General features: G+C 31.4%; 1 protein-coding gene across 3 annotated transcripts in view; it reads right to left on the reverse strand.

The window, feature by feature from the left end:
• Window positions 1-2,159: 2,159 nt before the first annotated feature.
• LOC106641739 (long-chain-fatty-acid--CoA ligase 5) overlaps window positions 2,160-13,107 on the reverse strand; it is a 705,145-nt gene continuing 694,197 nt past the window's right edge. For all 3 annotated transcript variants that reach the window (XM_089593848.1, XM_023391596.2, XM_089593847.1), the window contains one exon: window positions 2,160-2,394. In XM_089593848.1, coding sequence (XP_089449974.1) covers window positions 2,257-2,394 — 138 coding nt within the window. In that variant the 3' untranslated portion in view covers window positions 2,160-2,256. The remainder of the gene's footprint in view (window positions 2,395-13,107) is intronic.

A 13,107-nucleotide genomic window follows, 5' to 3' on the forward strand; every position in this document is an offset into this window, starting at 1 on the left:
AAATAAAAAAAAGCCTATATAAGTATCTTTATCAGGGGTTGGTCTGCGGACATTATTGTATAAAAAAGGGTTATTATGAGGACAAAATCATAGTAATGCAGACAGCCCGCATAGCTTTACACTGTCATGAGTATGTATTCTATATGAATGTGGAGTCTGCATAAGTTTTAAACATACTGACTTATGCAGACTGTAGGTGCTTTTAACATATATATCAATAACATGGAAGAATTATGCGGACGTCCACACAATCACACTTTTGTCCTCATTTTTACCCTTACGTACATGTAATTATCCGCATAAGTCACCTCTTCATAAATATATATATAAGAACAGTAGTAGTGTGAATTTATTAAATACCTTTTCATGAATTGTTAAGATAATTTTTTGCCTCGTTTTTAATTGCCAAACATATCCAAAAAGATAAAATTTAAGAAACATTTTCAGTCATTATCTTTTAACTTCAATTTAACGTTCCAATACGTGATGGTAGTAAGGCCTTATAATGAGTACAAATAAAAATATTCCAAGAAGTATTAAAAATGAAAAAATGGTGAGTATACGCTCTGGCCGTAATAAATCTCTTTTATCGGAAATCATAATTTTTTAAATTATATATGAACAACAGATAAAATTTTTTTTATTCATGGCCTACAAAGATTAGAAAAGACATTTGTATACAGAACGTTAATTTATTATTTCTTTTCTCGTCGAAGAGAAGCTTCATTTATGGCATGAACTGGTATAGTATCAATATTTCTTTCAAAAGAAAAAACCAGTCATAGGACATTTTTTTTATTATGAGACTGAAACAATGTAGAAGGTTCGTTTCCAGAATTTGAATCTTATAAAAAAGTTAAACGAAGTAGATTTATTTCTATGGGACAAGTCTTCTACGATCTCAAAAAAAGCCTTAGAAATAGTTGAAAGAACAGTACGTGATTTATGTGATACGAATATCTGTTTTGGTAATAAATTAATTGTTTTAGGAGTTCATTTTAGACAGATTGTTACAGTTTTTAAATATTTATAGAAGCATGGTTATACAAGAAAGTAATAAATCATTATATTTCTGGTCGTTGTTTCGTATTCTTAAGCTTATTACCATCTCTATTCGTTTAATTAACAAAATATTTTTAAAACTATTATTAGATATTGGAGGAAAAAAAATTAAATTATATAGTTATACATATTGAAAAGTTATGTTTTATTGACCTAAGGCACTCAATTATGGATACAGAGGATTGGTACAGATTATAGGAAAAAGCAACAACTTTATGTTAAAAACGAATCAACGTCATTGTAATTAACCATTTACTTAAATAGTTTTACAAAGTTAGAGTAAACTCCAATGAAGCGCACGCTTTTTTTTCTTTACTATTAATCAAAATTTTCTCTTTTTTTATGTAAGTAATTCTATTTTTCTTATATAAGCTCGCTGGAATCCCCGGTAAAAACATCCCAAATCGTAATCATACGAACGTTCAACTACAATCGAAACAGGTATTAGAAAAAAACTAAAATAAGACCGCGCTCCCTCAACTCACCTTGATCATAACAAACGTTGCTATCTGCAAGGCTCGGGCGATTACGACTGATGTAAACAATAACGGCTATTAATAGACGCTCATCAAGTGACGGATTAAGCTCTACTAGTCTATTTCATATGAATCTCAAGATCATGGCTTGCTTTAGTATTTGTAATCCGTTATGTATTGCAAAAAAATTTTTTTCAATTAATAAACTTAGTTCCCACATATTACTAAATTTTCAAAAGTAACTAGTTGCACCCACAAACTTACGTACCTGATTTTTCTTTCATTTTGTTGAAAAAATGACAAGAAGATGGATAATAGATTTTTGAAAATTGATTTCCGAAAAAAGTTGTTAAAATTTAAATTAAAAATTTCATGAAATTAATTTTTTATCTTACAGTGGCAATAAACATTCTTAAGCAGAGAAAATTTGGCCAAGATATGTTTGAAGTTCCTTATTGGAATCCTGACATATAACTTAATTATATAGACGTATAAGTACAGAGAAACTCACACATAAATCAAGACTTCTTTCAGAGTACTCTACTTCGATTTCACAATTCAGAATATGTCTTTCAGTTATGATGTCTTTATTAGAATGGCTAAAGAATAGGTGTATTCAAGTAAAACTTGCCTAAGTACGATTGGTAATACTTACTGATACTTGATAATTTTGGAACTGTAAATAATTGTTTGTGAAGGACTTATACGAAACTCTTTATTATTTCAAATTTTGATACAGATCTTCGAGTTGTGGTTTGAAGTATGCTTTCAATTGGCTTCGTTTTAATTTTAATGATGGTGATAAAAGTCCGTTCTGAGTTGAAAATGGATCCGGATGCAGATACAAATCTCTGACCTGCATCAAAAGTTTTTCGTCAATTATAATTATTATCTTAAAGTTTTTGTAGAAATATTTAACCATAAACTTGTTTTATAGGCGTGCACAACACATTTTTTTATAGAATATAACAGAAGTACTATTATGGAACACTTAAATGTAAAATCAATGGAAAAATTTTTAATAATTTTACTAAAATAAAAGTAACAGATTTGTTTTAAACTTCAGGAAATTTTTGTTGCTTGGCAATTAAAAAGTAAACTTCTTTATTTAAACAAAAAAAAAACAATTAACTGAAATTACACTAGTTATAGTTATAAGTGATCCTCACGAGAATTACTGTTGAACGCAAAAAAATATGAAACAAGTTAGATGTATTGAAATTCCGAATTCACAATTACGTTCAAATCTCCTTAAACGTTTTATAATTGTATTTTATAAAATGTTGTTTTGCTCGTGCAAATAATGTGTTATACTGTTTACAAGAATGATTTTCTCACATCGTACAGCATAACATTTGCATTAGACTATAAATGACTAACATATTAGCAAAAAAAGATTAGATTATCAAAGATATTTAATTATTATTTGTTACCATATTGAGCTAACAACAACTCATGCTATTACACTGTTTAACTTCAAACTTTCTTTCTTGTAGGAAAAATTACCAAGCTAAGGTGTGCTAATGTATGCACAAATTATTGTGTACAGATAATAGTACAGTACAGTGAACATGCTGTGAAAAATTGAAAGATCTCCAATTTTTAAATTTATAGGATACTCCTAATGAAAAGAGATTTATTGTGCCCATGACTCCATATTTTTATCTCCCATATCATACAATAAGGCTATGCGATGTACACTTAACACGTCAGACATTATTACGACACTTTGTGCACGTACACATAAGACCCTTAATTCCTCCGCGAGAATGGCTTAACTCCCTAAATACATATGGTAAACGATACACGCAAAGCTTTTTAAGAAAGGTTTCCTACCAGTTACATTATTAACTTGAGCTAGGAATTTTCATATTTAGTTTTGCTGTATCAAGAATCACATAATGCAAAGTGATAATGTATGGTTGATGTTATGATACAAGACATTGACGTTAATTTTCTAAGTGTTGCGCAAAGCATATTAAAATTTTTTTACATTAACCTTCTATCTCTAGCATATTTAATTAGGATTAAAATAGAAAATGACAAATTCACGCTAAAAAGTTTTTCGAAAATGCTGTTTATTGTTTTAAGAAAAAGAAAAAGTAAAGTTTTAACTGTTATATATGTATACATGTCAGTTACCAGCACATGAAAATTCTTATATATAAGAGCGATGACGTGTACTTAGCGTAACAAGGATCCACGTTAGCACACATTCTTTTGAAGAATTAAATCTTATTACTTTTGTGTGACTTGGGCTCTTGTTCTGGCTTATTCTAGCCTTTGTCTGAAGATTGGGTAGCTTTTACTGCCAGCTTCGTGTTCTGTATCTCCTGTCTTGCACAAAAAATACCATGCTGTACTACTGCAGTCTTCATTGCGGGGGTTGCAGCTTCCACATTTGACGCATAAATTTGATTGACCTTTTTCTTGACAGTCATGAAATAAGTAACCATACCCCACACATCTAACATACCTAAATACCACTAGCCTTCTTCTAACACGACAGAAGACAAACTGAATCATGGCCCAGCATGTGTGCTCGACTTTATTGGCAACTGTTTCGTTAAGAGTTACGAACGCCATTCTTTGCTCTATTCGCCTTAAGGAGTTCAATCCTTAGATCTTGGTTTTAGTTTTTTTCAATTTTTTCAATGAATCTCTTAATTTCTCATTCTTCGACAATACTGTAAAAATCTGGAATCTCCAGTATCCCTTTTTGTGCATTAGTAACCACCACTCCTTGGCTTGCTAGTGACTCTTCCACGTGTAAAAAAAACTTTTCAACATCCTTAACTTCTTTTGGTTTTTAAAAACAGTCTCCTTTTTTGGTGGTAAAAACACTCTAGACCACTAAACCGGTCTTTTCAGGGTCAAATATTGTCTTCATTGTCTTAAGTACCCAGCAATGTTTGACCTTATCCGACCTTTACCAGGATTTTTGTCATCGTGTCGAAGCTTTTTTTGGCACTGCTATGAGAAGCAGAAACTTCTTTCTTCTCACCATCGCTAGTTCTCTTCTTGTTTAAAGTTACTGCTCTTTGCCATTTTTTAGGGCTTGCTAAGAGACTTCTGCTTTGCTTCCTTCATGCTATTTTCTTGAGGGCAGTGTTAAAAGATCTTGTCTGCACCTGCCAACGGAAATCATCTCTCTATTTTTCCTGTAACTCAGTAATACAAAACTTTTCTTCTACTGTGTATTGATGTACTCTTCTTGACAATTAGTTGTTCTCATATAACAACAGCTGATTTAAGATGTTTGAGAGCATTTGTAAGGCCATTCTTGAAAACTTTTGTCATGTTCTCTTACTTTCGTTGAATTGCTTCGAGAATCTTTTTCATCTCTCTTGTTGCAGACTTTACTTGCTTGATCTCTTGGCTCTGCCTTGCTCTTAGATCTCCATTATCCCTTTCCATACAGTCAAGCTCTTTTTCTGTCTGATTACTAGAGACAGTAATACTAGATTCCTTACTTACATTACTGCCAATACTCAAGAGACTTGTTAGTCGTTCCTTAACTAATGAAGGCATTGGTAAATACAACAATCCCTGTGGTCCAGAAATAGCGTTTTTGTGGTCCTCCACGAAATCTGTGTGGTAAAGGCCAACCCTACCTCTTTTTTATAAATAAACATTTAAAAAGAGATAACAACCAATGCAGTAACATTTTCTGTTTCCAAAGAAGGGTGCTACTTGCTCAGTCTGGCTAGGAGTCACCACTCTCCTTCAATCCCGCACACGGAGACTGCCCTGGCGTTGTATACAATGTGTGAAGGTAGTGATTGTGTATAGTAAATACAGGCAATCTACAAGTAATTCAGTGCGACCAGCAGTAGGAATACAATCCCACGACCAAAGCAGCAAATCCACCATTATGAGCTAGTTCAAACAATGCACTAAAAGTGCCGCCATGTAGCCTCCTTAGTAGAAGTTAGCCTAGATAAGTTAGCCCACTACATTTACATAGTTTACAAGGCCTGCAGCCATATCAGATATGGTTGCCTGGCATTATCCCAGCCTTTTTATCTGGCTTTACTCGCCACCAGGCTCACTACGCCAGTCAAAAAAAACCTCGCCACCCACAACCCGAAACAACCTCATGCATTTGCTTCTGTCAGAGTAGTGACATTGTTATACCTGTATTTAAGAAAAATGTTATGACCACCACTTAATACTATACACTATAGGGGAGGTATGCTGTCAGATAAGAGCTTTCTTACCCAACCTAAGCTGCAAACCGTACGGCCTTCGACAAGGTTATGCATACCGTAAAGGGGTAGCTGAAGTAGCAGCTGCAGTAGCAGTAGCTGTAGCAGTAGAAGTATTGTTATTTTGGTTGGAATGAGGGGAAATGCATTGCGGCACACCTTAGAGACAGCAGTAGTGTGAAATTCGATGAATTTTCCTTATAAGACCATCCATACCTGATAAACTCCCCCCATGCCACGTGGCTTTAGTTCCACCCCAGAACCGTGTTAGCATTACTTAAGGGTGGAGCCATCAGGGAGACCATCGCATCTCACAGCATTAACGAGCATGCTCACCACCATTTGCTAGAGGTGCTAATCTTTTGGAGTACTAAGAAGGACTGGGGATCCCTGAGAAAAAGCACCCTGACTATCGCCTTATAGTAGGCTGCTTACTTAACAAGCACCACTATAAGCTTGATGCTTTCCCTTACTGATAGGTATAAGTACTTAGAGCAGCGTGGGTCTTCATTAGCCTACCTTCCAACTCCGGGCCTTATTGCCTCATTTGCGTTCTATTTGGACCTTTTTCTTAGCTTTTTCTAGTACTCTTCTCAATATAGGGCAGCTCTAACTGTCAGCTTCGAGCTTGTTGTCTGTCGTTGAACATACAAAGCACTATGCTGGACCTGAACAGTCTTTCTGTTGATGGTTGCAGCTCTTACACCAGAAGCAAAGCTTGGACTAATTTTTGCTTTGCATTCTACTGAGATATATCCATATCCCAGGTATTTGTAACATTGTGGTACTGCAATTTTTCTCCGGATTTGGCAGCTTACAAAGCCGATTCTTAGTTTGCCTAAGTTTTCCACATGTTTTACTGTGGGTTCAGCTACTGTAATAAGCGTTATTTTTTGTTCTCTCATATAAGGTTTGAGAAGCATAACTTTGAACTTTGTACTCTGTTGTTTGAAAGTTGTAAAAAAAGTCTCCTAAATCTCCTTTTCTTTAACTATATCATCTAGGTCTAAACCTTGAGTGTCACCTTTTTACTGTCTCCTACCACCAATCCTTGTATAGCTACTGACTTCTCAGCTTGTTTTAAGAATGCAATTGCATCCTTAACCTCCTTAGCTTTTATCGGCATGTCTCCTTTTTTTGTAGTGACAACACTTGTGCCAGCAGTTCTAATTCGGTGCAAGCCCGGGTGACTGTCGTAGGCCCAACGGATTCTGGGGGGGTCACAAAGATGATATTTACGGCCAGCAGGGACTGTTAGATGTCCCATGGCCATTACTCAAGAAAAAGAGAAGGAGGAGTCTTCCTAGTGTCAGCAGCGACGCCAGCGAAAAAAATAATGCGACTATTTTTAACAATCAGACTCGAGAAAATCTTGCCTATATGGAAAGTAATGGCGTAGAATTGATGATCAAGCGAAACCAGGAAATTAAGCAAGTTAAATCTGCAACAAGAGAGATCGAAAACACGCTTGGAGTTATTAACGAAAAGTATGCAAATTCTGCAAACGTCGTTAAGGAAGGCCTCAAAGGTGCTCTTAAACATCTGAAAGCACCTGAGGTTGTTAGACAAGGCTTACTTTTTCAAATACAAAGGTTTACAAAAGGTTGGAAGGAGTGATTTAAATCTCTGAATTATAGGGAACACAGAAAAGATAGTTTCCAACGGGATGTTCAGAAAAGAATCCTGAATACTGCTTTAAAGGAAATAGAACTAGCTAAAAGAAACAGGAGCCCATCAGACAGTCCTGAGTGACGCCAACAAACGATCAATAATTTATAATTACTTACTTTTTGAAATTTTCTTTTAACGTGAAAGTGTGAAATAAATCTACAGTACCAAACAATTAAAAATTACTTTATTGCCATAAATCTCATGATCGTGGTAGGTAAAAAATTAATTTGAAACTCGATCTAGGTTCGATATAACAAAGCAGGATTAATTATAACAATGCAGTTTGCACTGAGAGGTTTAGCAAGTGTTAAAATACATTCTTCTTACTTACTGCAGTATTGGGAACGTTGAAATTATCTTGATTTCCTACTCTTAGTCCTAAGCCACATCTAATGTCCACTTTTAATTTTAAGTCTAGTGAATCTACACCAACAAAGTATATTTTCATTTTGGACTGTAGTTTAAGTTTATACCTTGAGATGAAATGGCTAACATTTGCAATTTTCATTATCTTATTTTATGTAAAATAATGCTATAGTAAATACTGCTAATAGAAAAAAATTACTTTGTCACTAGGGATACAATGATTGCTGCAAATCAAAAACTGGTCCCAAATTTGATTTTTATCTTTAAGTAACAATGTAAAATTACCTATAAAGTAAGAAGATTTTAATACACCTGGTAAGTCCATGTCAACACCTCCGAAAGCTCTTGAAGTAAAATTCCACTTACTCCAATAGTTGTGTGTGGGCCAATTTTTTGAGATCTCCGATTTTCCATTGGCACCAAGTCATTTATTATTTTGTACCATATTTTATTATGTATTATATTAGTTTTAAGAAAATATATACAAAAAAAAAAAAAAAATTAGAGGGTGGTACTTATACGAGTACATATTGAGAAAAAAAAATTTATTTCACAGCTTTAAATTAGATGGAACATGATAGAAGAGTGACAAAATTTACGAAACCTTACACTAGAAGCTTTAAAAAGTGTGAAAATAGATTAACTGGGTTGATTCAAATCTTCTGAGTTGAAACCGAATCTGGTTTTTTTTTTGGATTTTAAAACTTTGTCGATTCAGGGATGATGATTTTTGACCTGCAGAAATCCTTAGATCTTTAAAAATGAGGTGATTTCTTAGTGTTTGATACTCTAGCTTGATCTTACTTTTGAAGAATAATCGAATCTTTTTAAAATTAGTTATTTCCAATTAATTTTTAATTATTGAATATACTTGCTTAGTCTTTTTATCTATCAAACGTACGGATAGACCCAGTATACATAAATTTTACTAAGAAACATAGCGACCTGAAATCGCAAACATTAACTTTTTTTCATAAGGGTTATTATGTACCATATATTAGATAATTTATGTAAAAATTATGCCTAATGTAAAATCGTGCTCTCCCTTTAAGTATATGATACATATAAATGAATAAAAATTTGTTTTAAGAAGTAACAAAACTACATGAGTCGTTATTTTGCTACTTTCCGTCTTTGATAATTCTATCACCAAAAACTTTTTTTAGTGACACCAGAGGTATTTTTATATTTACTTGTTATATTTTTATTGAATTTCTTTTTTAAATAGTAGCTAGCAATTAAATTTATTTGCGTTTCTCAATTTTATTGGTTATGTATAATAAAGATAGTTGATTATTTATTACTTATAACAAAATCAAATAAAAAATCCTCCAAAAACTATATCCTTTTTGAAAAATATTTGATGTAATTAGGCTGTACATATGATATCCACGCTTAAAACAACATCAAACTGGTATAAGTTTGACTTATATTAAAAGGTATTTACAAATCTTTTTTATTTATTTAAATATTCAAGATTATAGTAAACAGTGCTACGTTATAGTAAGCTGGACAGTCTGAGTGATTAGTCCTGTATTATAATGTAAAATACTTCTTTTATTGATTAAATAGTTAAGAAGTCGCTATTTACTTACTTAGGTATGTTAATATTATAAATATCAGTGATGTTTTGATGAAACTTAAATAAATAAGATTTCTTCTGAGTTAACTGCTTCTCTTACCCGAATTCGAGTGTAATGCTCATTTAACGTAATTTAAGTTGACTTTTTTTTAACAAAAATTTTTGTTGACTCCTGTTTTACAAAAGTGTTTAAGTCTCTTCCTTTTATTGCTACGTTGATATTTATGAAACAAGGTGTAAAAATGTACTGTAAAACTAATACATAATAAAAGGCTCAAGATATGATAGTGAATCCCGTTTTTATATAAAATTTGTGAATTCAGAAGAACTATTGAGTCATTGCTTACTTACTGAAATAAAAAAGATCTGGTAACTTAAAAAGATGTAACTGACTTCAAAAATACATGCAAATGGCTTGAAGCAGTAAATAATACGGTGAATTGAATGGAAAAAAGAGTATGGGATAGCAATCTTTTAATTACAAACTTTCATGTTAAAAAAATGTGAATAGCAAGCAACAACATACCTAAGCTAGACAAGGTGAAAAAAAGCTTACAAGAAAAGTTTAAAATAATGGATCTCAGTCATGAAAAGAACTGTTTCAATATTAACTTTGAGAGAAAGACAAGAAAAGCTAAACATTATGCTATTTTCTTAGTAGTCAATATAAAAATCATGAAATAAATTGGATTTAATAAATCAGGATATTACGAAACTATAATGAAACAAATCAGGTACTAAATTCTTAAATCAAGATGCCAGGACAGGTAAAATGATGTGAAAACACCGCTTAAATTGTGATGATAAAGCCACTAAATCTAGTGCTAAGATTGGTCAGGGATCTTCATAATATTATATATGTCAATCAACCTTACAAAATGAATGTATGTATTGTTATTAATTAATCCAAAAGAAGGCCTGTATCGTGTGATACTTACGCCAGACTAACGGTTTTATAATCAAATAATGAATTATTCAAAAAACTTAATGGATAGAAAAACTAAATGTTTAATTATCCATAATGTGTCTCGGTTATTCAGGGTAAAAAATAGATGTGGATCTTACAATAGTACTGAGCAATGTGTTTTTCCTTTTTCCTTTTTTTTCTCTTGCTCTCTAACTTCCACATTTTTGTATTAGTTGTATTTATTCTAAAATATTTAATTTATAATTATTATTCATACATACAGCAGTCACGAGAATTTGAAATGTACATGCTGTCCTCTATTTATGATATGCATTACTTTTTTATAAACGCAGTGCCACTACCTAATTTTTTTACTACTAAAACTCGCTGTTATGCGCAGTATAACAACATCTACGGTTTCAGTAATTCTCTCATTTATTATCAAGCTTTACTGCATACCTAAAAATCACCATTTTATTTAAATTTTATACGTTTATTTCAATGGTTCTTAGATCTCACTAGAACAATAACGTTTCTATTTTCAGTTATTTAGAGAAACTATAAAAATGATACCTTCTACTTTTAAATAGTGTGGCCCCAACTTGTTTTTCAGAAAAATATTTATTTACTGTTCATAATTTTTTTTTTTCTTAAAATATGATAAATCACATACATTGATGCATGATTCATATAATTTAGTTATTTTTTTCAAAAAATTATAGAAACTTTTTTTAGAAGCAGTTTTTCCATAGATTTGTGTATATTCATTAGGTTTTTATTTATTTGTTAGTCTTGAACTTACCCCCTTCATTCTTATGTTATGAGGAAACCTACTCGTGGATCCATTTAGAAATCAAATTTATTGATTAGGTAGTATTCCATCGTATAAAAAAATTAGAAACATGTGAAAAACAGTTTATTTAATTTTGTTTTTTGAAAACTATCATGCATACACATTACTATGTTTGCAATACATTTTATTTATTGTTCACTAATTATCTATAGTATACAATTTACCAAATATTTACGCATAAAAACGGTTCTTTAATAATTTCAAAACTTTCTTTTATTTAAATACTGCAGATGTTAGCCACTAAAAATGAGTTTGCGACCATATAAAACAGGCTAGAGTCTGAGGTTAAAAATATTATCATACTGTTATTCTTAAATATAATCCCTTATAATTTAACATTTATTAAACATTTAAATATTCATTGCCAACCTTGTCTTACAATTTTGTATTCTATGTTCAAAGATAAATGCGTTACCTTTAATATATTGTAGTTGATTATTTAATATACCGTTTCGTATAGGGGTTTGTACATACGTTTAGTATCTGTCAGAGAAATAGAACCTTGTAATCTTATACCAAAGCATCCACTGAACATTGGTTTTGTATAATTTGGTTTTTACCAAAATACGCATTACTCTAAGAATATCAAGATAAAATAAAAATATTTCAATTGAAAAAATCTGTTTTACGCATCTTATTGAATAATTTTTATAAAAAATATTCTCTCATAGTTATGTTTGCTTCTTGGAAAACTTAAACAAGATAGGCAACTATCAAGAAGTTATTTTTAGAGCAAGTTTACCAACAACCATATCTTAGAATAAGAAGATAAGAATTAAAAAATTGTGTTAGTTTATTTGGATTTATACTTTTACTAAATAGCCATATAATTATTTAATCTTTACTTCTTCTAATGGCAGACATCTATAAAAATTTTTGTGCAACTAGCTTAGAATTTTGGGAAATGGATCCACGTAATTATTTAACTACTTCTTGACTGACTCAGCGTGTAACGTTTGATAAACACCAAGGTCAAACTTCAAACTTACCTAAAAATCTCTCTATTTGTTAAACAAGTGTTTGTTTGTATATTACCTTAAATGCAAAAAAAGGTTTTTGAGAACATAATTTCATCCAGATAACGTAAAAACCAAATTTAAAGGCAAAATAATAAAACGTTATGTTTATAGTTACAATCAAACCTAACAGTTTGTAAATAAAAGGCATCTATAATATACAACAGGTATAGCATGTTGTGTAGATTATAAAAACCTCAACGTTTGAAACTTGTACTATGTGTTAGAAAGTAAAATATTATATTTTCTTAAGGGGGTTGAGGTGGTACAGTCAGTATTAAAAATTGATTTAAATTGAAAATTGGTATTTCTTATTATTATTCTTGATGAATTGTGCGAGCTATTAAAAATCGTGTAGCAGAAGATGACCAATAAGTAAGACAATAAAGAGATAATACATTATAATTGGATTTATGAGCAATGTTTTATTTCTTGTCTGATGTATATATAGATATACGAACAGAAATGGTTGAAACCTTTAAATTTGTTATTGTAATCGTTATTTCCGATAAGATACTAGTTTTTTAAAGATTTCTAGAAATATTCTCCAAGTTATTGGTAAAAAGGTAAAAATTCGAAAACATTTTCATAAGAACCTGTGTATAATATTCTAATTTTATGATTTTTATTTCTCAAAAACAGTGTTGCTACGATTTCTGAAACTTTAATGTGTTGTTAATATAATGGAAATAAAGACTTTAAAATTTTTTAAAGACGGTTGTGAGAAATATGTTCTTCACTCCAACCCTTTGAAGTGTTTGCAAGTAAGGATCTTAAAAAAAGTACAGTAAATTATGAGTGTAAATTTCTTATGTCATTGGCATGCATCCTACCAGTTAGTACAATCTTCAAGAGACTTTTATCAGTAGCATTGGTCAGATACATACCAGCTGTAAATAGTTTTTTCCCTCACAAGATTATGAAGCAAGTATTAAAGTGACATTTTTTTAGGCTTGCCTTGTACAA

The sequence above is a fragment of the Copidosoma floridanum genome, unplaced genomic scaffold (genome assembly GCF_036245765.1).
Source record: "Copidosoma floridanum isolate Cflo_tuat_1 unplaced genomic scaffold, Cflo_Japanese_pri ptg000020l, whole genome shotgun sequence".
In the NCBI taxonomy this organism is placed as follows: Eukaryota; Metazoa; Arthropoda; class Insecta; order Hymenoptera; family Encyrtidae; genus Copidosoma; species Copidosoma floridanum.